This window comes from Centruroides sculpturatus, unplaced genomic scaffold (assembly GCF_000671375.1).
Source record: "Centruroides sculpturatus isolate CEXI.00-Female unplaced genomic scaffold, Cexi_2.0 scaffold987, whole genome shotgun sequence".
NCBI lineage: Eukaryota > Metazoa > Arthropoda > Arachnida > Scorpiones > Buthidae > Centruroides > Centruroides sculpturatus.
This window is the reverse complement of record NW_019385239.1, coordinates 122,160-149,435: the sequence shown is the minus strand read 5'-3', so window position 1 is coordinate 149,435 and position 27,276 is coordinate 122,160. Positions and strand designations below refer to the sequence as shown.

General features: G+C 26.9%; 3 protein-coding genes across 3 annotated transcripts in view; 2 read left to right on the top strand and 1 right to left on the bottom strand.

The window, feature by feature from the left end:
- The first annotated feature begins 36 nt into the window (after positions 1-36).
- Positions 37-27,276, top strand: LOC111636577 (acyl-coenzyme A synthetase ACSM3, mitochondrial-like). Its single transcript, XM_023381855.1, has 16 exons — positions 37-256; positions 946-1,064; positions 16,574-16,629; positions 18,080-18,137; positions 18,220-18,338; positions 18,406-18,562; positions 19,697-19,825; positions 19,903-19,977; positions 23,611-23,691; positions 24,225-24,326; positions 24,403-24,530; positions 24,610-24,709; positions 24,791-24,910; positions 25,705-25,778; positions 25,938-25,990; positions 27,131-27,276. The coding sequence occupies exons 1-15, from the start codon at positions 196-198 to the stop codon at positions 25,978-25,980; spliced, it is 1,422 nt and encodes a 473-aa protein (XP_023237623.1). The 5' UTR covers positions 37-195; the 3' UTR covers positions 25,981-25,990; positions 27,131-27,276.
- Positions 8,569-12,575, top strand: LOC111636579 (acyl-coenzyme A synthetase ACSM3, mitochondrial-like). The gene is made up of 8 exons (XM_023381856.1): positions 8,569-8,731; positions 9,265-9,366; positions 9,443-9,570; positions 9,650-9,749; positions 9,831-9,950; positions 10,745-10,818; positions 10,978-11,030; positions 12,167-12,575. Exons 1-7 carry the CDS (start codon positions 8,666-8,668, stop codon positions 11,018-11,020), a joined length of 633 nt encoding a protein of 210 aa, XP_023237624.1. The 5' UTR covers positions 8,569-8,665; the 3' UTR covers positions 11,021-11,030; positions 12,167-12,575.
- The window catches only part of LOC111636576 (serine/threonine-protein kinase LMTK3-like), a 55,418-nt gene continuing 41,653 nt past the window's right edge, over positions 13,512-27,276 (bottom strand). The window contains exons 12-13 of the mRNA XM_023381854.1: positions 13,776-13,885; positions 13,512-13,707 (exon numbers count right to left, since the gene is read on the bottom strand). Of these exons, the coding sequence (XP_023237622.1) occupies positions 13,681-13,707; positions 13,776-13,885 (137 nt within the window). The 3' untranslated portion in view covers positions 13,512-13,680. The remainder of the gene's footprint in view (positions 13,708-13,775; positions 13,886-27,276) is intronic.

Genomic DNA, 27,276 nt, shown 5'->3' with positions numbered 1-27,276 from the left:
TGAAATATTCATATAAAATTTTTTTTGCTTTTAATGAGAATTACATATACAGAAACACTAAGTTACTATTTTATATGCATACATAATTTATTGACTTTGTGTTAAAATGATTTTGTACTATACTTTCAATTTTAATTTTTCAGGGCAGCTAATGTCTTGCATTCAGTATGTGGCATAAAGAAAGGAGATAATGTTATGATTCTATTGCCAAAAATTCCAGAATTATGGGTTATAATCCTCTCTCTTTGTCAAATTGGTAAGTTTATACTTTAATGTACAGATACAGTAGATGAAATTTGACATGTCGATTCCAAAATTTTTAATATAATTTATTTAAGATGGCATACGCAAACAAATTGGAGTATAGATTAATAAAATTATTCTAATTATAGCTATACTATAAAACAAGAGATGCCTAATAAATAATGCAACACATGTTTTTCTTTCATTCAAAGTTTATCTTACAGTTTTAAATATATGATAGTGTCCCCAATTCTTTGGATACAATAATCTATTTTTCCACATTATTATTCTTTCAAATCTGTCCCCTTACACTACTGACTGCTGGGATGTGAGAGCCTTTCAGAATATTCTAAATTATTTAATTAAATTCAAAATTAATATCTAATTATTAATCTTAACAACGATGATTCCTTTAGATCAATTATTTAACTGAGTTAATTTTATTTCACTTTCAATTATCTAGTAAAGTTTTTGAAATTGTATTTTTTTTAAATTATTATGTTAGTCACTTATTTAAAAAAATTATTAAATAATTTTACTCCTGTTTTTGTAACCTTCTAGTTAATTTTTCATATATAGAATTACATAATAACTATTTTTATATAAATAATTTTTAATATTAAAATTTTTTAAATGAGATATAAAAAAATTATCTCAAGCATTAAACTCAAAAAAATATAAATATTTAATATACGTGCATAGGTGCAGTAGCAGCTGTAGGGTCATTTCAATTACAACCGAGGGATATTCACTACAGGATAAATTCTTTTAAAGCAAAATATGTCATTGCTGACGAGGAAACAGCTGAAAAAGTTGATCAGGTAATATTTTAAAAATAACAATGAAACAAATTAATTTTCCTATAGATAAATTAATTTTGTCCATTGTAATTTATAAGTTAGAACCATAGTTAGATAAGCCATAAAAAATGTAGCATAGTAAAATTTCAAGAATTTATAGAATCAAAGTAACATAGTACATTATATTTATTTAATCAAATATCCAAAATTAAGCATATATATATATATATTTTTTTCTCCTTTACTTTTTATTAGTTAGTTGAGAATAAATTATAAAATTAGGTAATTATATGTAAATTAAATAGAATACTCTTGAAATTTAAATAATTTTATAAATTTTTAATATAAAATTCAGAAACTAAATAAAGAAACACATAAACAATAAAAAAAATTAAAAAGCTGTTTTGCTATAAAGGATAATTTAAATGGACCACTGAGTATTTTTTTTTTTCCAAAAAAATCTACTTAGTGGTGTCGACTTACGAGTGCTTTAGATTTTTAACACCCACAAATGTGCTGTTTGCTATAATTTATTGTTACAATAAGTCTGGATGTAGTAGAACAGACTATTATATCGGTCATTACATATGATTCCAATAGCAAATTTCCCAAAATTGCAAAGACTTAATGTGCTTAAAACTAAAATTGAAGATATTCTATTGAAAAAGGTATCACCATGTATTCACTTTCACTATTCTGGAATACAATTTTTGACAACCAACATTTCTTTGTAAGCTATTTGGCCATCGAATTTTTTAATTGGATAGTTTTTTTCATTATTTTAAAGGAATTTTTAAAATTTTGACGGTTAAGTCAAATGACAAAGAAAGGTTGGTTGTCAAAAACTGTATTCTGGAACAATGAAAGTGAATAAATTTTGATTCCATTTCAACAGACTGCCTTCCATTTTTAGTTGTAAACTTAATTACCATTCGGTAATATTCTAAATTGAACTTTAGTATGCTGTTCAAGTTATACATTTATTGTTTCTCTTGACAATTTGTATACATGAAGTGTGATTAGAATTAGTGATTTTAGTAACTTTCAAAGCTTTAAAGGATGAACTATCTTCAAACTATTGTTATTTTACTTCAAAATACTTCTGAAACTGATTATTGGGCATCATCAGAATTTTTAAACATGTAATACTGTATAAAAGGTTGTTTGAAAATATCTGATTTAATGATATGTTTAAGGTTTATTATTAATATGTAGTCTACTATCAAATGTGAGTTGAGCATACAAACTAAGCATTCATGTTAGGAGCGACCCACTTTCCAGTATGATGGCAGCCAGCATGTGCACTCGGACCAAGTCTTCGACTGATTAATACCATCAATGGGTTGCCAAATATCTTCGGATATCCTGGCTTGTACAGCATTCAAATTCTACATGTTATACCATATGCAATATATATTACTAACTACTGAAAAATATATTCCTTGAAGAAGAAAGCAAATACAATAGTAGTTTCACTAATCCAGCTCTCAGAACCTCTGAAAAGTAACCCATAATTAAAATTTATTTGGATACTTGGTATGCTAAAGATCCCAGAAAATAACATATTCTCTGAAAAACTGCAAAAATACTAATCTTAACACAGTATAATTGTGCACATTAGAAAGCATGTGTGCTGGTAATCAAATCAAGATACAGAAGTCTGTGTTGATAGAAAATGTACAGCGACGTCTGCAATGTTCAGATTGCATATAACTTACTGGGAATTTTTCCATTTTCATAAAATTCAATAATTTATCATTTTCAATAATCTAGTCCCATAGGTGTCAGATTAATGAACTTCTACTAAATTATATACAGTATTTTTAGTTTCTTGCATTGGATATAAGAAAGAGAAACTGTAATGTGTTATAATTTTCTATCTTTTAAATCAAAATCTGAATCTAATATGTATTTTCTAAAAGTTCTTAATATGTACTTGGCTATAGAATAATTTATAAATGGCTAAAATTGGCTAAATTTAGATATATCTATTTGAAATCAGTCATTTCTTTAAAAATGATATATAACTAAAGAATTTTTAATTATTATTTATTACTGTAAAACTGGATTAATGTTATATAATTATAATATAATCATTAAAATCTTTTTGGGCTGAAATTTGAAAAAATTGTAGACCTATAAATTCCCACTGTCACACAACTGTCTTTCCTTAATCTCAAGAATGGAATTAGATAGATGAAATTCAAGACCAAATATGGAGAGCTTAGGGGCAGGAAGCCCCAATTAATTGTATATGAACTTCCAATGCAAATCAGAAGTCATGTTATTTCAATTAAAAAATTTTCTCTCAGAGTTATATAGATGATGGCATGACTCTGTTCCTAACAGGAAAAGTATGATGTACAGGGGTGTGGCCGATTAATAAGTAACAGATTCCAGAGAAATGCTTGGCTTTGATAAATAAATTTAATCTTCGCAAAAATAACTAAAGTTCCGAAAAAGCAATCATTCGAACAATGAATTTACAAGATTAATTGGGACCAATCGTAACAAATACAACGGATGGATCCCAAGTATCGGCAAAATAAAGAATCTATTCTATCTTCGGTCTAACTTAACTAATTTTTACAAATAACTGGGCCCAAAGGTAAAGGAGAAGATATTAAGAATCATAGAATTATAAAAGTATTTATGGAAGGAGAAGGTTCAAAGGGGTGACTGGTAATGAAATAAATAAAAAACCTCAGATTGTTCCATCGTATGGGTCTTCCTTCCGTACTCATCGACAAGTGCGTCTCCTAGCTCTCTCCCAAAGAAAAAAAAAAAGTCTTCTTTTCTGTTCGAATCTCCCTCCATCCTCTGCCAGTAACCCCTTGACCAATCAGGTGTCACCCCTTTGTTTTTCACAGACCAGACCACATGGGTCAACCAATCACAGTGTGGTCATCACAGGAACAAAAGCCAGAAGTAAAGTCTCACAGAAGAAAGATGGTATAAGGAGAAAAGAAAAAAAAAAAAACAATAAGGCTTAATCAAGCCACAGGGACAACAACACACTAATCTGAGGTTGAGAGCATATATTTTAAATTAAATAAATTAAGAAAATATGATTAAAACTTGCAGCCTGACATTGTGACAATGTCACAATAAATAATTGCATGTTTTATATAAATCATTTTAATATTATTTACTTGGAAATTACAGAGATTGGATGAAAGTAACAAGCCATTCAGATGCCTTATAAAGTGATTAAGCTGAATAAGTAAAGAATGGGATATGTATTGTGAAGCCACCTTTTATTATTACACTACATGTAATTATTTAGGACTTTGTATAAATGTTTTATAGTACATTTTAAAATACTATGACACAGTTTCTCGAGTTTATTTTTATCTATTTGTACATTTAAGGTTTCAGATTTCACGAAAAATTTTTATTATTAAATAATATGCAATTAGTTTTATCTGAATTCGTATCTTATGTACTAGTTAAAACTCCAGGACGGCAATAATTAAAATTTACAAGTTCAAAAGAAACACTAAATTAGGGTTAAAGTGCCTTTACACTTCGTCCGGTTATTATCGTCCTGGGGTTTTAATTAATATAAATTTTATAGTTGTGCCGTCACGGGAAGGATTTCTGACATTTCATTTACATATTATGGGGAACGAAAGCCTCAAATTGTAGTCAACTCCATCAGAGTCCTCCTCACGCCACATTATCCAATCACAAAGTGTGAAAGGGGAAAAATTGTGAAGACACTTTTACTCTAATTCACTGAAAACTTATAAATCCAATTTATTATTCTTAATTTAGTCTATTAATTTATTCAAAACAATATTTAACAAATCCGAGATTTCGCGTTATTTAATGAATCTTTAATTAAAACGAAAGTTAAAACAGTTTTATAAGATTGAATTTCGGTATTAAGGACTAAAACTTGTATTATTTTTAGATTGTTAGAGCCTATTCAAAGGTCTAAAATGCATAAAGAGAGAGAGAGAATGTGTAGAAGTCTCAATAGAAGGAGGAGAAGAGAGAAGAGAAATGTAGGACCCAGTAGGATACTGAGCAGATAAGGTGAATCAAGAAGTATGAAAATAAATACTAAATTGGTTGAGAAATGTTCACACAGTATTTTTGAGGATGCATTTTTTAAGTATTTTAATCTCGGATTCATTGTGTACATAAATTGGCCCTTTTACCATTAACTTAATTAAATTATCATATTTAAATAGTTACTAATTTACATGGACAATTAGATTTTGATATAGCTTTAAAGTAATCTGTGTTATATGTCTGCATGTAAAATCATGATATTGAACTTTCATAAAAGTTGAAATATTACTTTATGATCATGCTTATAAGCTATAGAATAAGTAAAACTTGACAGGAAAATAATGTATCTTTTTTTATTTATTTTTTAATCTAGGTGGTATAAGAAAACAGTTTAAAAGAAATTAGTTCTGTTACAACTTTAATAAGTAAGCCTATGAAGTATTATTTTGTCAACTTGTTATGAATCTGTTCTGGTGGAATAAATTTAAATTCCAACTGATTAAACAATACCTCTGGGGACTATTATAAAATTAATGACCTAATCAAGTTGTATTAACTACATATAATCGGCTATTTGAACTGGATTATTATTATAAAATCCCTGTATATTTATTACTCTAGCCCTATCTTGATGAGCTATATTATGATCTATTTTTAACATTTCTCGTTGATTTTAATGAATAATGAAAAATTAAAATGTAAATTCCCACATTAGAGTTAACTTATATCGTATTTATTTAATTATTATGTTAATCGTTATACATCTTTATTCCTAGTTGAAGTAAAAGCTTTTGCTGCTTATTAAAATAAATGCTTTTGCTTTTTATTAAAATAAATGCTTTTGTTTTCTTTAAACACCTGAACATTTTAGGAAATTTGCATAAAATTTCAATTCTTTCAATCTAAATCTAATAACTTCAATGAAAAAATCAAATCAATCAGAATCATTCAATCATCAGAATATTATCAATCAATCAATCAAATCAATTTTTAAATTTGATTTTTATGTACTAATCTTTTGTGTGATTATATTAAAACAATTTCCAAATTTCCAATAAAGATATCTCCTGTACAAAAATTATTATTTGAAACAATATTCTACTTATTTTACATAGCATTAATGTTGTAGAGCAGGGGTGTCCAACCTTTTTGTATCTCTGAGCCACATTGGAAGATGTCATGGATTTTTGGGCACAAGTATATTATGTATAGTTGTGGTCCAATCCTTAAATATACAAATATATTTAAGGATTAACATGTGATAAACAGATTATAGTGCGCACCGAAATTTTCGCAAAACGCTGAAAAATGCAAATTTTTGTAGGACATAGTGGAGAATTTCATAATTCGGACTGTCAGTTTTGAAACAGAATTGCTTATGGAAGAAATACATTTGATGGTTTAATAATCACGAGAGAGAAAAACTTTCAATTTTTACTTAGAAATAGATAGATTCATTTATTATAAAGGAGACAAACAAAAATTTATTTGAAAAATACAAATATTTGTTTAATTTGGGTCACGAGAGAGAAAAACTTTCAATTTTTACTTAGAAATAGATAAATTCATTTATTATAAAAGAGACAAACGAAAATTTATTTGAAAAATACAAATATTTGTTTAATTTGGGTCTTTAATTAATAAAAAGCGACGAAACACCATTTTAAAGTGCATTTTTATTCGACTAATATATTTACAAATAATATGTAGCCCAAAAAGTAGCCAAAGCGCCAAATTATATTTTTTACGTCAAACAAAAAAAGTAGCCACATTTGGCGCAATGTAGCCAAATCTTGCAACGCTGGAAGGATTATAGACCCAAATGCGGGGAAAGGAGAGAAAGGACAAAAAGTAAAGAAGTGACAAAGGTTGAAAAATTAAGGGTCAATATTTGCATAACAGAAGATCTATTTAACCTTTCTCACTACTTTTTATCTTTTGTCCTTTATCTCTTTTCCTTCCTTTCCCCAAATTTGGGTCTATAATCCTTTGTGTCACAACTCCAGCTTTATTTAATAATCTTTCTTCATTCACACATCTCCAAGTATTTGAAAATATTTCCTTTCCACTCAAAAATAAAATATAAATAAAGATTTATGGCTTTGTGAAACTTATTTTTTGAGTTTATGCCNCTAAGAATTTCTAGTTTTGAGATTAGTAATGGTTTATTACAATTTCAATGGAAAAAATGAAAACACAAGAAGCATTTGCCAATATTCAACAAAAATAAAAAAAATACAATAAGTATTGAGTTATTAAAGAAAATAGATATAAAACTAGTAGTGTGTTTTAAGGCCTTAAAAAAGTAAATAATAATTCAATATAAATGTTATAAAATATTTATTAACTTTTCCTGTCACTAATTAAATATGTATTTCTTAAATATCTATGTATTTTACATTACTAGAAGAGAGTATCTCATCCTTGGGAATGTATGCATCACAAGTAAAAAATTATATCACATTAGGGCATAGTTTGTGCAATTTCGCTTCTTCCAACTTGGAAATTTTCAGGATTCATCCCAGATATGTATGAATTACTTAAGTGGTTTATTTATTCAGTGTAGAATAAATCCAGTAACTGAGCTGTCTAACGTCATTACTTCCTCATAAACTAATAGACTGGGATATTCCTGTTTTTTTAATAAATAGTGCTAATGTGTATTTCATTAGAATTGATTTATATTCATATGAAATAATAAATTCCAGGATTGCTTTTCCTAGTTACATCTATGCAAATTTAGGATTGATCTATGATTAAGAACTTAGTTATTTCATTTTCAACATTAAAATTATTATATGACAGTTCTAAGAAATTGTAAACCATTTAGAGAAATTGATTATTACTGAAAATTCAAAACTTTGTCTAAAATATTTATTAATTGGGCTGCAATTTTTAAATTGCAGATCCTATAAATTTCCACTGGTGTGCCTGTCTGTCCTTCTTTAATGTCAAAAACAGAGTTAGATAGATAAAAGTTGAGACCAGATATGGAAAGCTTAGGGACAGGAAGCCCCAATTAACTATACAAACTTCCAGTCTGAATCTGAAGTTATGTTTTTTCAGTTCAAAAATTTTCTCCAGAATGGAATTAGATAGATGACTGGCATGACTCGATTCTTATCAGGAAAAGTATGATGTACAGAGGCAAGACACTATTAAAATAAAGAGCATATGTTTTGAATAAAATAAATTAAAATTTGCAGCCTGGTATTATGACAATGTCACAATAATTTTGTCAATTTCCTCCCTTATTAGAATAAAAACTTTATGGTAAAAACAATCTACTAAAAAATTTGAATATAAAATCATATTAGAAAGTATGTTTTCAGTTAGTTTATGCTTATAATCATTTCATTGTTAAATTATGTTTCAAAAATGTTATTTTTGACTCTATTTATTAGCTTTTAAGCTTGGTGAAATGAATTAGTTTATTAATGCAGTAATTATAAAATTATACAAATTAATAATTTTAAGAATAAGCTTTTACCCCTGTTAATTTTTCTAAAGATTCAAAAATGAAGTGCAAAGTATTTATTTCATGATATCTTAAGTTTTAACACACATATTGGAATTTTTTTTAATAGTCATTGATTTGTGGAATGTATCGTTGTATAAAAAGAAAGCCTGGATCAATAGGAAAACCTCTTCCCGGTGTACAGCTCGCTGTAAGTATTACATAAGAAGTTTTTTTAAAATAATACTTTTTCATGAATAAAAATGTTTGTAATTTTATATTTCTTGAATTTATTTTATCGTTACTATTAAAAATATATCTGTATTTCAAATCCATAAGTAATCAGAGACAGAAGTTAAGTGATAAGTATTTATTTTATCATATTTTTGTGTAGATTATCTGTCGGTTGCATATGTTTAAAAGATAATTTGAAAGGGATGTAGTTTATGCAATGGAAAGGTTATATACTATTTTTAAATTGAACCTATGGATCAACTATTACTCCCATAGACAGGTGTTATATAGTGAAGTATGCAAAGGTTTTATTTTCATTCTAACAGTTTTATGCAGAATATCTGCCATTGTGGGTTATGCACACCCACCCCCACACAAAATTCCGTATTTTTTTTTATCGCTATGTACCAATATTCATGTACTTAAACTTCTGATTCTGACCATTGATTAGAAATTGTGTATATAGATGTAAATTTGACTAAAAATGATTTTGTTGTAACACTATACTAGATACTTGATCCTTACTACAATGAATTGGGACCTGGTAAAGAAGGAATACTATCTGTCAAACTGAAGCCTCATGCACCACTTTCATTATTCAAGGAGTATTTAGTAAGCTAATTTGTGAAGATTAATTCTAGTAACTAGTTTATCATCAGAAAAATTGACAAAATCTTTTTCATAACAGAATAATCAAAAAGAAACTGATGCGGCATTTCGTGGTGATTACTATCTTACGGGTGATAGAGCTTATAAAGATGAGGAAGAGTATTATTGGTTTGTTGGACGAAATGATGATATCATTTTATCTTCTGGGTATAGACTTAATTATTTAAAAAACTTAATACTAAATTTTAAATATGTCATATAATATAATATCAAATTTTCTTTTCAGTTATGCAATTGGACCATGTGAAGTGGAAAGTGCATTACAGGAACATCCAGCAGTATTGGAATCTGCTGTTGTTAGTAGTCCTGACCCACAAGGAATAGAAGTTTGTTTTATTTTTTTTCTTGTTTTTATTAAAATATTTCTAGTTTATTTAATAAATTTATTTTCTCTTTGTTTTCTTTAGACTGTAAAAGCTTTTGTTGTTTTGAATAAAGAATATTTGCATTTGGATAAAAATCAAATGACAACAGATCTTCAAGATCATGTTAAAAATATAGCATCTCCTTATAAATACCCAAGAAAGGTTTTAATAAAATTTAATAATAAGTCTTATTAAAAATTATTATTATCAATAAAATTTTTAAGATATCTATAAAATTTTTCTCAGTTAAATGTTCTAAGCAGTCAATTGGGTCCTGACTATTGAGAGATCATTAAACTTAGTTTAATATTTTATTATTATTAATAAGTAGTTGTAATAGTAAATTAGTATGTAAAACTTAATTATTTAGCTATTTTTATATTTCAGTAGCACTGAAATAGTTTACAAAATGTTTTGATTTCATAAATATGATAACTATTAAAAAATGAAATGTTCATTTTCAATAACATTGGAAAATGCTCTTAGAATTATGAAAGTACAATAGAGCATAGATTATCTGAAACCATTCGGGACTGGGGTTGTTTGGATAACTGATCATTTACAAAAAAATATATTAAACACAAAACTGTACTGTATATAATTTGTATTGCACGTCTTACAAATACATACCTTACATAATGTAATACATTAAACTAGGCCTACAGTTCAGTTTGGCAGGGAGGGGAAGAGTGCCGCAACTCCACAGCCCTAGTGGAAATTTGAATTTGCCAACTGGAATGCTTTCGGTTAACCGATGCTCTACTGTAATTACATTCATACACTATGGACCCCTTAGACTTCTAAATTTGTCATTGTTGATCAGTCTTTTCAAATTGATTATCATGCAGATTGATAGCTTTATAATATTACTAAATTTATAAATATTATATGTTTTTCAAAATTTATATTAATTCATTCAATAGCTTATTAATCAAAAATTAAATTAAAATTTTTAGATTGAATTTGTAGATAAACTACCTAAAACAGTTACTGGAAAAGTTCAAAGAAAAGCTCTGCGCAAAAGAGAATGGTAATATATATAAAATTTTCTATTTATATATTGACAGCATATTTGAAATTATTGCATATAATATAAAATTTATTCATTGTAGATTATAGTAGAAGTATTTTTAAGACAAATACAAATGTAATAATTTAGTACAACTGCATTTGATTATTATTCAAACAGGTCTGAAGTGAAAAAGGAACAAAACATTTCTGTTGCATCTTAAATATCATCAGGTATGATTTTATAATATAAAGTTGAATTTTCATTATTGTAAATTTAAGAGAGATGCAACAAAACATTACATTCATTACAACAATGACAACCATCTTAGTAATTTCTGTATAATTCAAAATATATAAGTTTGCTCATTTATTCATTCTTGCTTATGCAGTTAGGGGACATTTTTAATTAAAAAAAAATAACATTTATATTTAAAACATTTGAAATTAGTGCTCTGAATATGAGTATTACTTTCAATGCACAGCTTTTGGAGCTGAATATTTTTGAACCAAAATAATGACTTATTATAAAAATGTTAAATACTATGATTCCTCAATCTAGAAATGGAGGATTCTTAAAGTAATCAGTTTGTATATATTTTTAAAACAGCATGGCTCAGTAAGGTTTCAGCCTACTGTTATAAGTATTTGGGTTTGAATCCAATCCAGACTCATTTCTAGAAAGAAATTATATAATTCTGTTTGATAAAATTGATGACTCTCGAAAATGTCAATGGAATACAGTCCACAAAAAAAGAGAGAGAGGAAGACCCAGGAAAACTTGGTACAACGGAGTAAAGTTAGCATGTAGTGAAAACGGGATTAATTAAAGAGGAATGGTGTATGAATGGAGAGAGATGGAGAGAGGTCCTGGAGATTGGAAGGTCACGTCAGATGCCATGAACCGAAAGTTATATGTTTGATAAAATGATTATATTAATATTCTCTATTAAGGATGATGATATATTTTGATTTTTTGGACTAATATGAAAATTCAGTAATAAATTATTTCCTATGCAAATAAATTTATATTTAAATTAACTTGATTATTAATACTACTAAATTATTATATAAACAAGCTTTCTCGTGAATTTTTAAAATTCAGTTAAATGCTAGAATGATTAATATTCTAATTCCTATACATAGAGATGGAATAAAGCTAAATCTAAATTTTTATTAAATTATCTTTAAATCTGCAATAAAATTTAAAATTTTTTAAATGTAAGGCTATATACTAATATGTAAAAACTATATGTGATGTGCATTTCTTATACATACATCTGATCATATTTTTACAATAATGGAAACTGAAATTATGAAATAACTTATGTTTCTAAAGACAAAGCTGATGCATATTTCCTCCATTACAGATCATAAAAGTTCCATCATGCATGTATTTTACATCATTAAAATTTTGAATGAAAAACATCTTTAAATGCAAGATCATTGTAATTCAAGATTTGTACACAGAATATTTTGTATAAATATGATTTCAAATAAACTTGAGAAATTATTTTTTAAAAATACCGATCATCAATTCTGTTTTTACATTTTTATCATCATCAGCATGTCTAGCATCTGCTTCTGAGAGATGACACAATTCATTCTGAATTTTCTTATTGGATACACAGTCATCGAGTTTTTTAATATATGTGGCTCTCTCACTACAACGAATAGGAAACAAAGGCCTTCTTAATTCCCACAGGATGGAAAAAGAGGAAAATATTTATTATACTTAAAAATAGTAACATTAAATAGCTATAAGTTTATTTCCAAATTTAAAGATGACTTGAAATTTTAAATAAATTTTAGTAGTTTAAAGGTTTATTTATTTTCAATTGTGATTTTAAGAAATTATTAAATTAAAAAAATTAGTTATTAGTTATGAAATAAATTTTAGAGAATTAAATATTTTTCAGATTGTTATAATCATATAAAAATCATTTTACATTACTTGTTGATAGAAGTCTTAAACTGTAAGTTTATGCAAATTAATAATGTTACTGTGATATTATTTATAACAAATTCTGCATATAGCAACCTTTACTAAACCATGAAATATTTTAATAATGAAACTACAACTCTAGAGAAATAATTGCATCTTTTTTAATATCAAAATTTTATTTTTAATTAACTTTATTTACAACAAATAAAATCAAAAAGACTTTATTTGCCATAAATATATCTAATTGATTTAATATATATAATTCACAAATTCTATTTACATTTTTTTTCAACATTCTGTACATTAAAATATCTGTTTATAAAACAATCCTTCAGGGAATTTGAAAATAACCCATTTTAACAAATTTTAATATTTTTAAACACTCAAGATATATTATTTTAATAAAATAATGTATGCTTTTCTTTCATCTTCATTGTAAATGTCAGCTGCCAACATTATTTCAATCATCAATAGAAGAATCAAAGTATTGACTAATAAAAATTTAAATTTCCCATAATAAATAACATTCCCTAAAGAATAATTATAAAAATGACCAATTACATTAAATTTGGAATTGAATGATAAATATTTAGCCAAAAGTTATTGATCTGTATTTATTAAATTTATTCATTTTGTTTAGGTTATAAATAGGCAAAGAAACTCTTAAACATATATCTTATCAAAAATTTGTGATTATAATAATTTGCTTTTATCATCAATTAATTTCTTTTTGATTAATAATTTTCACATAATTTTGAATGTAATTAAAGTGTTTATACTATAAATAGTACAAATACTTTAATTACATGAAAAGTATTCTTGTAAAAATAAATAAATATAGCATTAACAATTAATTGAAAAGTGCACCATTCCATTTTTCTATCACAGAAAATTTTCTTCCAAATGATTTCTAATATACTTAATTTTTAAGTTAATATCCTATGATTGATTTTTCTCTTCATTTTTCTGAAACAAATAAGAATATTATAAAAAAATTTTTACATTGAAAATTATGTTATGAATGTTATACTTACATTCTCTAATGTTGTATCATCAGAACTATTCTCTTGCTGTAAAATATGAAAAACTGGTTCATCTCTGTCAGTTTGTAAACATTTATAATTTTCAATCAGACTTTGGTGATCTGAATCACTGCNTAAAAAAAAAAAATAACATGACACACATTTCATTTCCAGACAGATGAAAAGAATAAGGTTTGTAGAATATAATTCTTAAATTTTTTAATCCTACTTGCATTTACAGATGTAAAATGCTTGATCTAACATTAAGTGTGCACTTCTATCTACTCTGTATGTTTGCTGCTCAATTTTTTATGATGGAAACCTATCTACCACAGCTTCTGGAACAAACTATATTACAAAAATAATGCACAGAATTACTTGATATAGATAATAATCATGAAAATCTTTCAAAATAGACTCCACCAATTTCTGTGTATGATATCAAAGGTCATAATTGACTTATCAAAGTCTTCAGAGAAAATGTAAGCATTAAATTTATCTTATTGCTTTTTTAATGTACAACGATTGATTGATAAATAAGGTCTATAGCAATATTCTGAAAAATGCAGGAATAAAAACATACTTATGGCTACTAAATGAGAATGGTTGTGTCTAGTCAAAAATTCAATCACTGATTGATAGTGTTGAAACATATGCCAAAAGAAGACCAATTTGGTGAAGTATTGCAAAATCTTACAAGCATTTAACATACTTTTTCAGAGTATGGCCCAGGAAAGTCTTTCTAGCATCATGAAAACATGAGAGCATGCTGCATTAAGGAAACAAAGATAATTTCCATTGCCATATCTGAACAATAATAAAGTAAAGCTCTGGTAATGTCAGACTTCTGGTTATTGCCAAAATTAAAGGTATCGAAAAGTCAATTTTTTTTTATTGGATGCCAAATTCAATCTGCTGCATGGGAATGGATCAAGGAAAAATTAAGATTTTCATGCATGAAAATGGCTAGATGACATTTTTCCAAACATTTAGTTATCATTTGACAGTTTGTTTTAAGGCATTGTGAAAAAAGAGAACCTGTTGTAAGGAAAACATCTTACAAGCAACTAAGATTTTTAATGTTTTTCAGCCATCAATTTGGATGATTATATTCAGAACGTGAGAAAAAATAATTTCGATAAGATCATGCAGAATCTCAAAAAGAGAAAGAATAACTAACGAGAGGATCAAAGACCTAATGGAATTGAAGGAGACGGTTTTTTAAGAAATAGAGGAAATAACTTATTTGGTTTGGACATGCAAAAAAGAATGAGTGATGAGAAACTCCCAAAAATGTCAATGGAAAACATTCCACAAACAAGGGAAAAGAGAGGAAGACCCAGGCAAACTTGGTACAACGGAGTAAAGTTAGCATGTAGTGAAAACGGGATTAATTAAAGAGGAATGGTGTATGAATGGAGAGAGATGGAGAGAGGTCCTGGAGATTGGAAGGTGACGTCAGATGCCATGAACCGAAAGTTATATGTTTGATAAAATGATTATATTAATATTCTCTATTAAGGATGATGATATATTTTGATTTTTTGGACTAATATGAAAATTCAGTAATAAATTATTTCCTATGCAAATAAATTTATATTTAAATTAACTTGATTATTAATACTACTAAATTATTATATAAACAAGCTTTCTCGTGAATTTTTAAAATTCAGTTAAATGCTAGAATGATTAATATTCTAATTCCTATACATAGAGATGGAATAAAGCTAAATCTAAATTTTTATTAAATTATCTTTAAATCTGCAATAAAATTTAAAATTTTTTAAATGTAAGGCTATATACTAATATGTAAAAACTATATGTGATGTGCATTTCTTATACATACATCTGATCATATTTTTACAATAATGGAAACTGAAATTATGAAATAACTTATGTTTCTAAAGACAAAGCTGATGCATATTTCCTCCATTACAGATCATAAAAGTTCCATCATGCATGTATTTTACATCATTAAAATTTTGAATGAAAAACATCTTTAAATGCAAGATCATTGTAATTCAAGATTTGTACACAGAATATTTTGTATAAATATGATTTCAAATAAACTTGAGAAATTATTTTTTAAAAATACCGATCATCAATTCTGTTTTTACATTTTTATCATCATCAGCATGTCTAGCATCTGCTTCTGAGAGATGACACAATTCATTCTGAATTTTCTTATTGGATACACAGTCATCGAGTTTTTTAATATATGTGGCTCTCTCACTACAACGAATAGGAAACAAAGGCCTTCTTAATTCCCACAGGATGGAAAAAGAGGAAAATATTTATTATACTTAAAAATAGTAACATTAAATAGCTATAAGTTTATTTCCAAATTTAAAGATGACTTGAAATTTTAAATAAATTTTAGTAGTTTAAAGGTTTATTTATTTTCAATTGTGATTTTAAGAAATTATTAAATTAAAAAAATTAGTTATTAGTTATGAAATAAATTTTAGAGAATTAAATATTTTTCAGATTGTTATAATCATATAAAAATCATTTTACATTACTTGTTGATAGAAGTCTTAAACTGTAAGTTTATGCAAATTAATAATGTTACTGTGATATTATTTATAACAAATTCTGCATATAGCAACCTTTACTAAACCATGAAATATTTTAATAATGAAACTACAACTCTAGAGAAATAATTGCATCTTTTTTAATATCAANATTCTGAACTGCTTATTTTTAATTTACTACAAATAAAATTAATAACAATAATAACTATTATTATTAATGAAAGTAGCATTTATAAATACCAGTATATTTTATATGATATATTTTTTAAATTTTAGATTAGTGATTCTTGTCCATCTTTAAGGAGAAAAATCATATGTTGTCAAGATCCTAAGTGAGTATTTTTGAAATTTACTAATAAAACTTAGTTCAATTTATTAGTGATTTTTAATTTAGATTTACAGAATGCAATGTCATTAAAAATATATAAAATAAAACAGTACATTAATATCAAAATATAAAATGCACTGTTTTAACTTAATAAATTATTAAACACATAATGTTAGATAACATAATGTTAAATAGAGTTGTATTAAACACTTCATAATGTATGCAAATCATTGAAAAAATTCAAAAAAATAATAATATACCTCTAAAGCATTATTATTAACATTTTACAATATTCATATTCAATAGACCTGGCCTGGCCAACTTACATTGGGATGTAATTGACTTTCATGAGTCAAAAGTACTGATAATCACAATCACATTTTTATTCTTTGATCATTTTTAATGATCTTTATCAGGTAATGTTCCAAAAATCAAACATTTATAAATACTAATGGATATATAGTATTTGTAAAGTGTTCAATTTTTGTATGTTTATCCTATTGTAATGTAATAAAAAACATACATTTTACACTAAACATCTGGAATGACTAAGTTCTTGGTCTTGTATTCTTCAACGACACTGTAACTAGCAATACTATCTTAATTTTCTACATGACAGTGAATGGATGACTTCATGATTTGTCATTGGAGCAACTATGACAACTTTGGTACTAGCATGACGGTGCATCAGTTCAATCCCAGTTCTACATTTGTTGGACTTAAACCTGCTGGATGTATTTTTATGGAGGTCACTAAAAGGTACAATTCATACCTAGCAATGATGCAGATATTGGCCAACTGAAGAAATGAATAAGAGAAGCTTTTAAGCTGGTAACACAGGTATACTACATGCCACCTATTATGCACTTTCAACAGTCTGTATCTTTTTATGTTGATGCTGAAGGCAGTCACTTTGAACACGTATTACAGCAACATAAAGCTAATCATTTTTGTATTAATTTATGTAATGTTAGTTTTTATCCTTTACAATCAGAGATTCTTTCCATTTTATACTAAATCTTAAAATTTCTCTCGTTAGTCTGTGCTTGGGAGAGATGGAAAATTTATTTATTGCCTTGGAATTACTACTTGATTTACATGTGTTTGTTCCTTTTTAATGAATTTATTTATTCTAAACTTTGTAGTGGAACTAATGGATTATGTGAATTAGTTCCATTAGTTCAATGCTGCTAGAAAGATCTTTTTTTTTGCATCTAGATAAATGTTAACGGATGTATCTTTTATATTTTTCTGTAGAAGTTGAAAATAAATTGTGTGTTTAATATGCTTCAAATTTGTTTTTATTAGAAAGTTCTAAAGTTTTACAAGTTTTTGATGTTAAAAAAATTGTCTTATATTAAGATTATTTAAATTAAAGAATTATTTTGCATTTTAAGCATATTCATCTATAATTTAAAATGTTTATATTTTTAATTTTATTGTTACTATTTTAGAAATAAAGGATGGATAGATTTTCTTACATTTTATAAAGAAGCTCAGCCTCTTAATTATGTGAGTAAAAAAATTTATATTTTCAATTAAAATTTAAATGTTTAAAACTAATATGTTTTCATTTTATATATTTATTCTTAAGACTGCAAAAACAAGGTACAATGATCCACTGATATTATTTTTTACAAGTGGAACTACGGGTAAACCAAAAATGGTTCAGCACAATCTTGAATGTATTAAATCATTTCATTCTATAGGAAAGTAAGTGATATTAGAAATTTTATTAACATCTCACAATAAACGATAATAATTAAAATAATTATTGCAGTTATTGGATGGATCTAACATCGAATGATTTAGTATTAAATATGTCAGATCCAGGATGGTCAAAAGGAATTTGGGGAGGACTTTTCGTGCCATGGACTATGGGAGCAGGAATTTTTGCTCATCATTCCAAGCTGTTTAATACAGAAACAACATTAAAGGTAAAATTTGTTTTTAATGATTTTTTTTTTAAATAAAATTGCAGAAAACCTTAAAATTTTATAGATTTTTAATATTTCTATGATATCATATTCTTTATGTATGAAAATATTATGATTGTTTATTTGGTAAAAAGTACATGTTCAGATATTCTGCAGTAAATATAGGGTGTCCAGGGTGTAAAAAGGTCAGTAAGAGTTGACTTGATCACTGAATTATTGTATGGGTTGATCTCTGTTTGTTTTAGTTATGGCAATACAACACTTAGGCAATCTGACTAGGGGGATGCCTTTTGGGAGGTCTTTTTGAGGGAAACTCGCCTCTATTTATACATTAGATGTGGAGAAAACCCAAAAAACTCCACATGGCAAGCCTGTCTGAGCAAGGCACAAACCTACAACCGAACTCCCAGTATTCAGGTAACGAAGACCTCTTGGCCACACTGGTGGGCCAATGGTTGATCTCAGAGTAGATCACTTCTGTGTGTTGTTCTGCTTTGCTGACTAACCAAGAGAGCCTCTCTAGAAGGTGTGCCATGTCCTCTTTTTTTCTGTTAACTTTGTTGAAATTGGTGGAAGATTTGGTGGAAGATATGGTGGATGGAAAACTGTTTCTGCAGCTATTGTTCCTGCATCCCTTTTTGTACACAATAGGCATGGTTCTCAGAAAATGATAACTGAGAATTAAGAGAAATAGCTTATGCTACAAATAAAATATATTTTCATATCTTCACTGTTAATTTCATCCAATAAAAATTATATTTTACATTATAAAATTGTGTGAAATATTAAAAATCACTTTGATGAACCAAATCAGAATATAATGAATTCATTTGAAATCTATTATCATTGAGATGCTTTTTAAGAAAAAATAGTTTTACTTACAAGTGATTTTCAGATTTTTATAATTTACACTACATTTAAATTTTTATATAAGATGGAACTCCATTATCAAGTTTGGACTATTATCTTGACCAACTCCTTATTTCCCCCCAAGAAATGACCAAGCTGTCACGCAGATTTGAGGTAATAGCTAGATGAATAGAACAAACTTGATGAGCCATAATGGAGCTCCTACCTTATAATGCAGAGAATTAAAAACTTCAAATATTGAATTGCAATTTTTATTAATATTAGACTCTACAAGATTATCCAATAACTACATTTTGTGCACCACCAACTATTTTTAGAAAACTTATCAAATCAGATCTACATAGGTATAAGTTTTCTCATTTAAGACACTGTTTGAGTGCTGGAGAACCTCTTGTAAGTATATAATTTTCTGTAAAATATAAAAAAAATAAGAATTTAAACTGAAATAATAAATTTTTTATTTATTTAAGCATGCAGCAGCAAATGAACAGTGGAGGAAAAATACAGGTATCTATATCCATGAAGGATTTGGTCAAGCAGAAACGGTATTTATCAAAAACGTTTCATTACATCAAATCTTTAGTTAAGAAAATGATTATAAGCATTATTAAAAAAAATTTATTCGAGAAATCTTAAATTTGTATCGGTTACCATATAAATATTAAATTCTTGTTTCGGTAAAATTTTTTCAATTTATGAATACAATTAAAATCTTTAAATTGGGGATGAAGTAGTAGATTACATATAGTTTCAATTGTTATTTATATCACTGATGGTATCTAGAACTTTGCTATAGGATAAATCCATTAAATATATCCAAGATACTTACAAAAATAGCAACATAAATCCTTGCAAAGTAAGAAAATGTTTAAATTTAGATAAATCACACTGTGAAAAATTTTAGTTTTTTTTTTTTTCTTTATGTGAGCATTAAGGCTTTTACTAAACTTTATATCAGGTCTGTAGCAAGATCTGACTGTGCTATAGAAAAAAACTCATGCTACCAAGAAAATGCAGTTAATAATAATTAATGGTAATAAACAAATTATATTACAAACATCAAAATTTAATAGTATGAATAACAACAATTGCTTTAAAAGTTTATCATTATCATTAAACAATTAATTAACAAAAATTTCTATAAGATTCAAATGCTAACTCAAGTCAATTGTCTAGCTGTGCTAGGAAACTCCTCTTTAATCTGCCATTGAGCTCTCACAAAGTTATATCTGTTTGATATATTGACATTACAACTGCTGCTCACCTCATTTACATATTCATTGTGCATCTACACTTTCCATTTCCCTGCTGGTAGTTAAGACTAGAATCAAGTTTATTTATTTACTGACAAGCTAGTTTTATAGTAATTTTGTACGGTGTTTCTCTAGGAAGACAACTCAAAAAGCATCTTATCATTAATCTTTGTTTAATCTGGTCAGGAGTATGAAGTACAGTAGACCCCCCCTATAATACTGTAGATAATTCCGTGTTATATGAATTCCATGTTGTATGAGTCACTTAGATTTTGCAAATACATGAGCCGTTCACAGCCCAGCACACGTATTTGTAAAATCTAAGTGACTCGTACAACATGGAATTCATATAACACAGAATTATCTACAGTGTTATAGGGGGTCTACTGTAGTCACCCTAAACAAAACAAAATCATCCAAAATAAATATACCTAAATAAAAGTAATTAATTGATCAAGAACACAATGAAGTCTGGTTCCTCTCACAATACAACCTATTCTGTATATTGCTTTATGAAAAGATTGTTTTTGTGCATAAGATATATGTTATTATTTGGGATTGCAATCCTGGAATCTCATCCAAAACATTCTAAAATTCCGAGATTTTGACATTATACCATATATACTCAATTAGACCCACAGATTTAAATTACCCCACAAGTTAAATAAAGCCACATCCTAATTTGAAAAAATTGTAAACCTAGACTGACGACAATGGGGATTTATGTCTGTCTTTCCTTAATCTTGAAGATATGGAAACCTTGAGCAGGAGGCCTCAGTTAACTGTATATGAACTTACAACGCAAACTGGAAGTCATGTTATTTCAATTCAAAAATTTCCCCCGAAAGGTGTTAGATAGATGACCAACACAACTCTATTGTTAAAGAAAAAGTATGATGTATTGTACAAGGGCAAGCCACTACTAATTTGAGGTGGAGGTTTGAGGTAATATATTTTAAATTAAATAAATTAAGAATATGATTAAAAATTGCAACCCGGCTTTGTCACGATGTCACAATAAATAATTGCTTGTTGCATTTAAAAAATAAATCCACTGTACTTGATTAAACCTGTATGTGGATTTATTTGAATCACCTTTTCTAAGTTATGGTACACAAAATTTAATCGTGTAAATTGTCATATTTCTTGTCTTTGTTATTTTTTAACTTAACAACCCCTGCACTTATGCCAACCTGTAAAAAATTTAATTTAAAAAAAATAGTCACAGTCTTGAATAAACCCACACTATAAATGGGTTTTAAAAAATAGACACACAGTTTATCTATTAAAGTGCCTACAGTAGATTGAAATAATGATATAAAATACACTGTTTCTGTTTGAGTTGAGCCATTCTAGGCTCAAGTTTAGTTAATTTTGTTCTAAATTTTGTGTAATTGAAGAATCTCTGGAGACAGAGCAAATGCCTTACATCCACCCTCAGACAATTCTTGGTCTCATGACAATTCACATGCTAAGAATTTCTAGTTTTGAGATTAGTAATGGTTTATTACAATTTCAATGGAAAAAATGAAAACACAAGAAGCATTTGCCAATATTCAACAAAAATAAAAAAAATACAATAAGTATTGAGTTATTAAAGAAAATAGATATAAAACTAGTAGTGTGTTTTAAGGCCTTAAAAAAGTAAATAATAATTCAATATAAATGTTATAAAATATTTATTAACTTTTCCTGTCACTAATTAAATATGTATTTCTTAAATATCTATGTATTTTACATTACTAGAAGAGAGTATCTCATCCTTGGGAATGTATGCATCACAAGTAAAAAATTATATCACATTAGGGCATAGTTTGTGCAATTTCGCTTCTTCCAACTTGGAAATTTTCAGGATTCATCCCAGATATGTATGAATTACTTAAGTGGTTTATTTATTCAGTGTAGAATAAATCCAGTAACTGAGCTGTCTAACGTCATTACTTCCTCATAAACTAATAGACTGGGATATTCCTGTTTTTTAATAAATAGTGCTAATGTGTATTTCATTAGAATTGATTTATATTCATATGAAATAATAAATTCCAGGATTGCTTTTCCTAGTTACATCTATGCAAATTTAGGATTGATCTATGATTAAGAACTTAGTTATTTCATTTTCAACATTAAAATTATTATATGACAGTTCTAAGAAATTGTAAACCATTTAGAGAAATTGATTATTACTGAAAATTCAAAACTTTGTCTAAAATATTTATTAATTGGGCTGCAATTTTTAAATTGCAGATCCTATAAATTTCCACTGGTGTGCCTGTCTGTCCTTCTTTAATGTCAAAAACAGAGTTAGATAGATAAAAGTTGAGACCAGATATGGAAAGCTTAGGGACAGGAAGCCCCAATTAACTATACAAACTTCCAGTCTGAATCTGAAGTTATGTTTTTTCAGTTCAAAAATTTTCTCCAGAATGGAATTAGATAGATGACTGGCATGACTCGATTCTTATCAGGAAAAGTATGATGTACAGAGGCAAGACACGATTAAAATAAAGAGCATATGTTTTGAATAAAATAAATTAAAATTTGCAGCCTGGTATTATGACAATGTCACAATAATTTTGTCAATTTCCTCCCTTATTAGAATAAAAACTTTATGGTAAAAACAATCTACTAAAAAATTTGAATATAAAATCATATTAGAAAGTATGTTTTCAGTTAGTTTATGCTTATAATCATTTCATTGTTAAATTATGTTTCAAAAATGTTATTTTTGACTCTATTTATTAGCTTTTAAGCTTGGAGAAATGAATTAGTTTATTAATGCCGTAATTATAAAATTATACAAATTAATAATTTTAAGAATAAGCTTTTACCCCTGTTAATTTTTCTAAAGATTCAAAAATGAAGTGCAAAGTATTTATTTCATGATATCTTAAGTTTTAACACACATATTGGAATTTTTTTTAATAGTCATTGATTTGTGGAATGTATCGTTGTATAAAAAGAAAGCCTGGATCAATAGGAAAACCTCTTCCCGGTGTACAGCTCGCTGTAAGTATTACATAAGAAGTTTTTTTAAAATAATACTTTTTCATGAATAAAAATGTTTGTAATTTTATATTTCTTGAATTTATTTTATCGTTACTATTAAAAATATATCTGTATTTCAAATCCATAAGTAATCAGAGACAGAAGTTAAGTGATAAGTATTTATTTTATCATATTTTTGTGTAGATTATCTGTCGGTTGCATATGTTTAAAAGATAATTTGAAAGGGATGTAGTTTATGCAATGGAAAGGTTATATACTATTTTTAAATTGAACCTATGGATCAACTATTACTCCCATAGACAGGTGTTATATAGTGAAGTATGCAAAGGTTTTATTTTCATTCTAACAGTTTTATGCAGAATATCTGCCATTGTGGGTTATGCACACCCACCCCCACACAAAATTCCGTATTTTTTTTTATCGCTATGTACCAATATTCATGTACTTAAACTTCTGATTCTGACCATTGATTAGAAATTGTGTATATAGATGTAAATTTGACTAAAAATGATTTTGTTGTAACACTATACTAGATACTTGATCCTTACTACAATGAATTGGGACCTGGTAAAGAAGGAATACTATCTGTCAAACTGAAGCCTCATGCACCACTTTCATTATTCAAGGAGTATTTAGTAAGCTAATTTGTGAAGATTAATTCTAGTAACTAGTTTATCATCAGAAAAATTGACAAAATCTTTTTCATAACAGAATAATCAAAAAGAAACTGATGCGGCATTTCGTGGTGATTACTATCTTACGGGTGATAGAGCTTATAAAGATGAGGAAGAGTATTATTGGTTTGTTGGACGAAATGATGATATCATTTTATCTTCTGGGTATAGACTTAATTATTTAAAAAACTTAATACTAAATTTTAAATATGTCATATAATATAATATCAAATTTTCTTTTCAGTTATGCAATTGGACCATGTGAAGTGGAAAGTGCATTACAGGAACATCCAGCAGTATTGGAATCTGCTGTTGTTAGTAGTCCTGACCCACAAGGAATAGAAGTTTGTTTTATTTTTTTTCTTGTTTTTATTAAAATATTTCTAGTTTATTTAATAAATTTATTTTCTCTTTGTTTTCTTTAGACTGTAAAAGCTTTTGTTGTTTTGAATAAAGAATATTTGCATTTGGATAAAAATCAAATGACAACAGATCTTCAAGATCATGTTAAAAATATAGCATCTCCTTATAAATACCCAAGAAAGGTTTTAATAAAATTTAATAATAAGTCTTATTAAAAATTATTATTATCAATAAAATTTTTAAGATATCTATAAAATTTTTCTCAGTTAAATGTTCTAAGCAGTCAATTGGGTCCTGACTATTGAGAGATCATTAAACTTAGTTTAATATTTTATTATTATTAATAAGTAGTTGTAATAGTAAATTAGTATGTAAAACTTAATTATTTAGCTATTTTTATATTTCAGTAGCACTGAAATAGTTTACAAAATGTTTTGATTTCATAAATATGATAACTATTAAAAAATGAAATGTTCATTTTCAATAACATTGGAAAATGCTCTTAGAATTATGAAAGTACAATAGAGCATAGATTATCTGAAACCATTCGGGACTGGGGTTGTTTGGATAACTGATCATTTACAAAAAAATATATTAAACACAAAACTGTACTGTATATAATTTGTATTGCACGTCTTACAAATACATACCTTACATAATGTAATACATTAAACTAGGCCTACAGTTCAGTTTGGCAGGGAGGGGAAGAGTGCCGCAACTCCACAGCCCTAGTGGAAATTTGAATTTGCCAACTGGAATGCTTTCGGTTAACCGATGCTCTACTGTAATTACATTCATACACTATGGACCCCTTAGACTTCTAAATTTGTCATTGTTGATCAGTCTTTTCAAATTGATTATCATGCAGATTGATAGCTTTATAATATTACTAAATTTATAAATATTATATGTTTTTCAAAATTTATATTAATTCATTCAATAGCTTATTAATCAAAAATTAAATTAAAATTTTTAGATTGAATTTGTAGATAAACTACCTAAAACAGTTACTGGAAAAGTTCAAAGAAAAGCTCTGCGCAAAAGAGAATGGTAATATATATAAAATTTTCTATTTATATATTGACAGCATATTTGAAATTATTGCATATAATATAAAATTTATTCATTGTAGATTATAGTAGAAGTATTTTTAAGACAAATACAAATGTAATAATTTAGTACAACTGCATTTGATTATTATTCAAACAGGTCTGAAGTGAAAAAGGAACAAAACATTTCTGTTGCATCTTAAATATCATCAGGTATGATTTTATAATATAAAGTTGAATTTTCATTATTGTAAATTTAAGAGAGATGCAACAAAACATTACATTCATTACAACAATGACAACCATCTTAGTAATTTCTGTATAATTCAAAATATATAAGTTTGCTCATTTATTCATTCTTGCTTATGCAGTTAGGGGACATTTTTAATTAAAAAAAAATAACATTTACATTTAAAACATTTGAAATTAGTGCTCTGAATATGAGTATTACTTTCAATGCACAGCTTTTGGAGCTGAATATTTTTGAACCAAAATAATGACTTATTATAAAAATGTTAAATACTATGATTCCTCAATCTAGAAATGGAGGATTCTTAAAGTAATCAGTTTGTATATATTTTTAAAACAGCATGGCTCAGTAAGGTTTCAGCCTACTGTTATAAGTATTTGGGTTTGAATCCAATCCAGACTCATTTCTAGAAAGAAATTATATAATTCTGTTTGATAAAATTGATGAGAGACTCCCGAAAATGTCAATGGAATACAGTCCACAAAAAAAGAGAGAGAGGAAGACCCAGGAAAACTTGGTACAACGGAGTAAAGTTAGCATGTAGTGAAAACGGGATTAATTAAAGAGGAATGGTGTATGAATGGAGAGAGATGGAGAGAGGTCCTGGAGATTGGAAGGTGACGTCAGATGCCATGAACCGAAAGTTATATGTTTGATAAAATGATTATATTAATATTCTCTATTAAGGATGATGATATATTTTGATTTTTTGGACTAATATGAAAATTCAGTAATAAATTATTTCCTATGCAAATAAATTTATATTTAAATTAACTTGATTATTAATACTACTAAATTATTATATAAACAAGCTTTCTCGTGAATTTTTAAAATTCAGTTAAATGCTAGAATGATTAATATTCTAATTCCTATACATAGAGATGGAATAAAGCTAAATCTAAATTTTTATTAAATTATCTTTAAATCTGCAATAAAATTTAAAATTTTTTAAATGTAAGGCTATATACTAATATGTAAAAACTATATGTGATGTGCATTTCTTATACATACATCTGATCATATTTTTACAATAATGGAAACTGAAATTATGAAATAACTTATGTTTCTAAAGACAAAGCTGATGCATATTTCCTCCATTACAGATCATAAAAGTTCCATCATGCATGTATTTTACATCATTAAAATTTTGAATGAAAAACATCTTTAAATGCAAGATCATTGTAATTCAAGATTTGTACACAGAATATTTTGTATAAATATGATTTCAAATAAACTTGAGAAATTATTT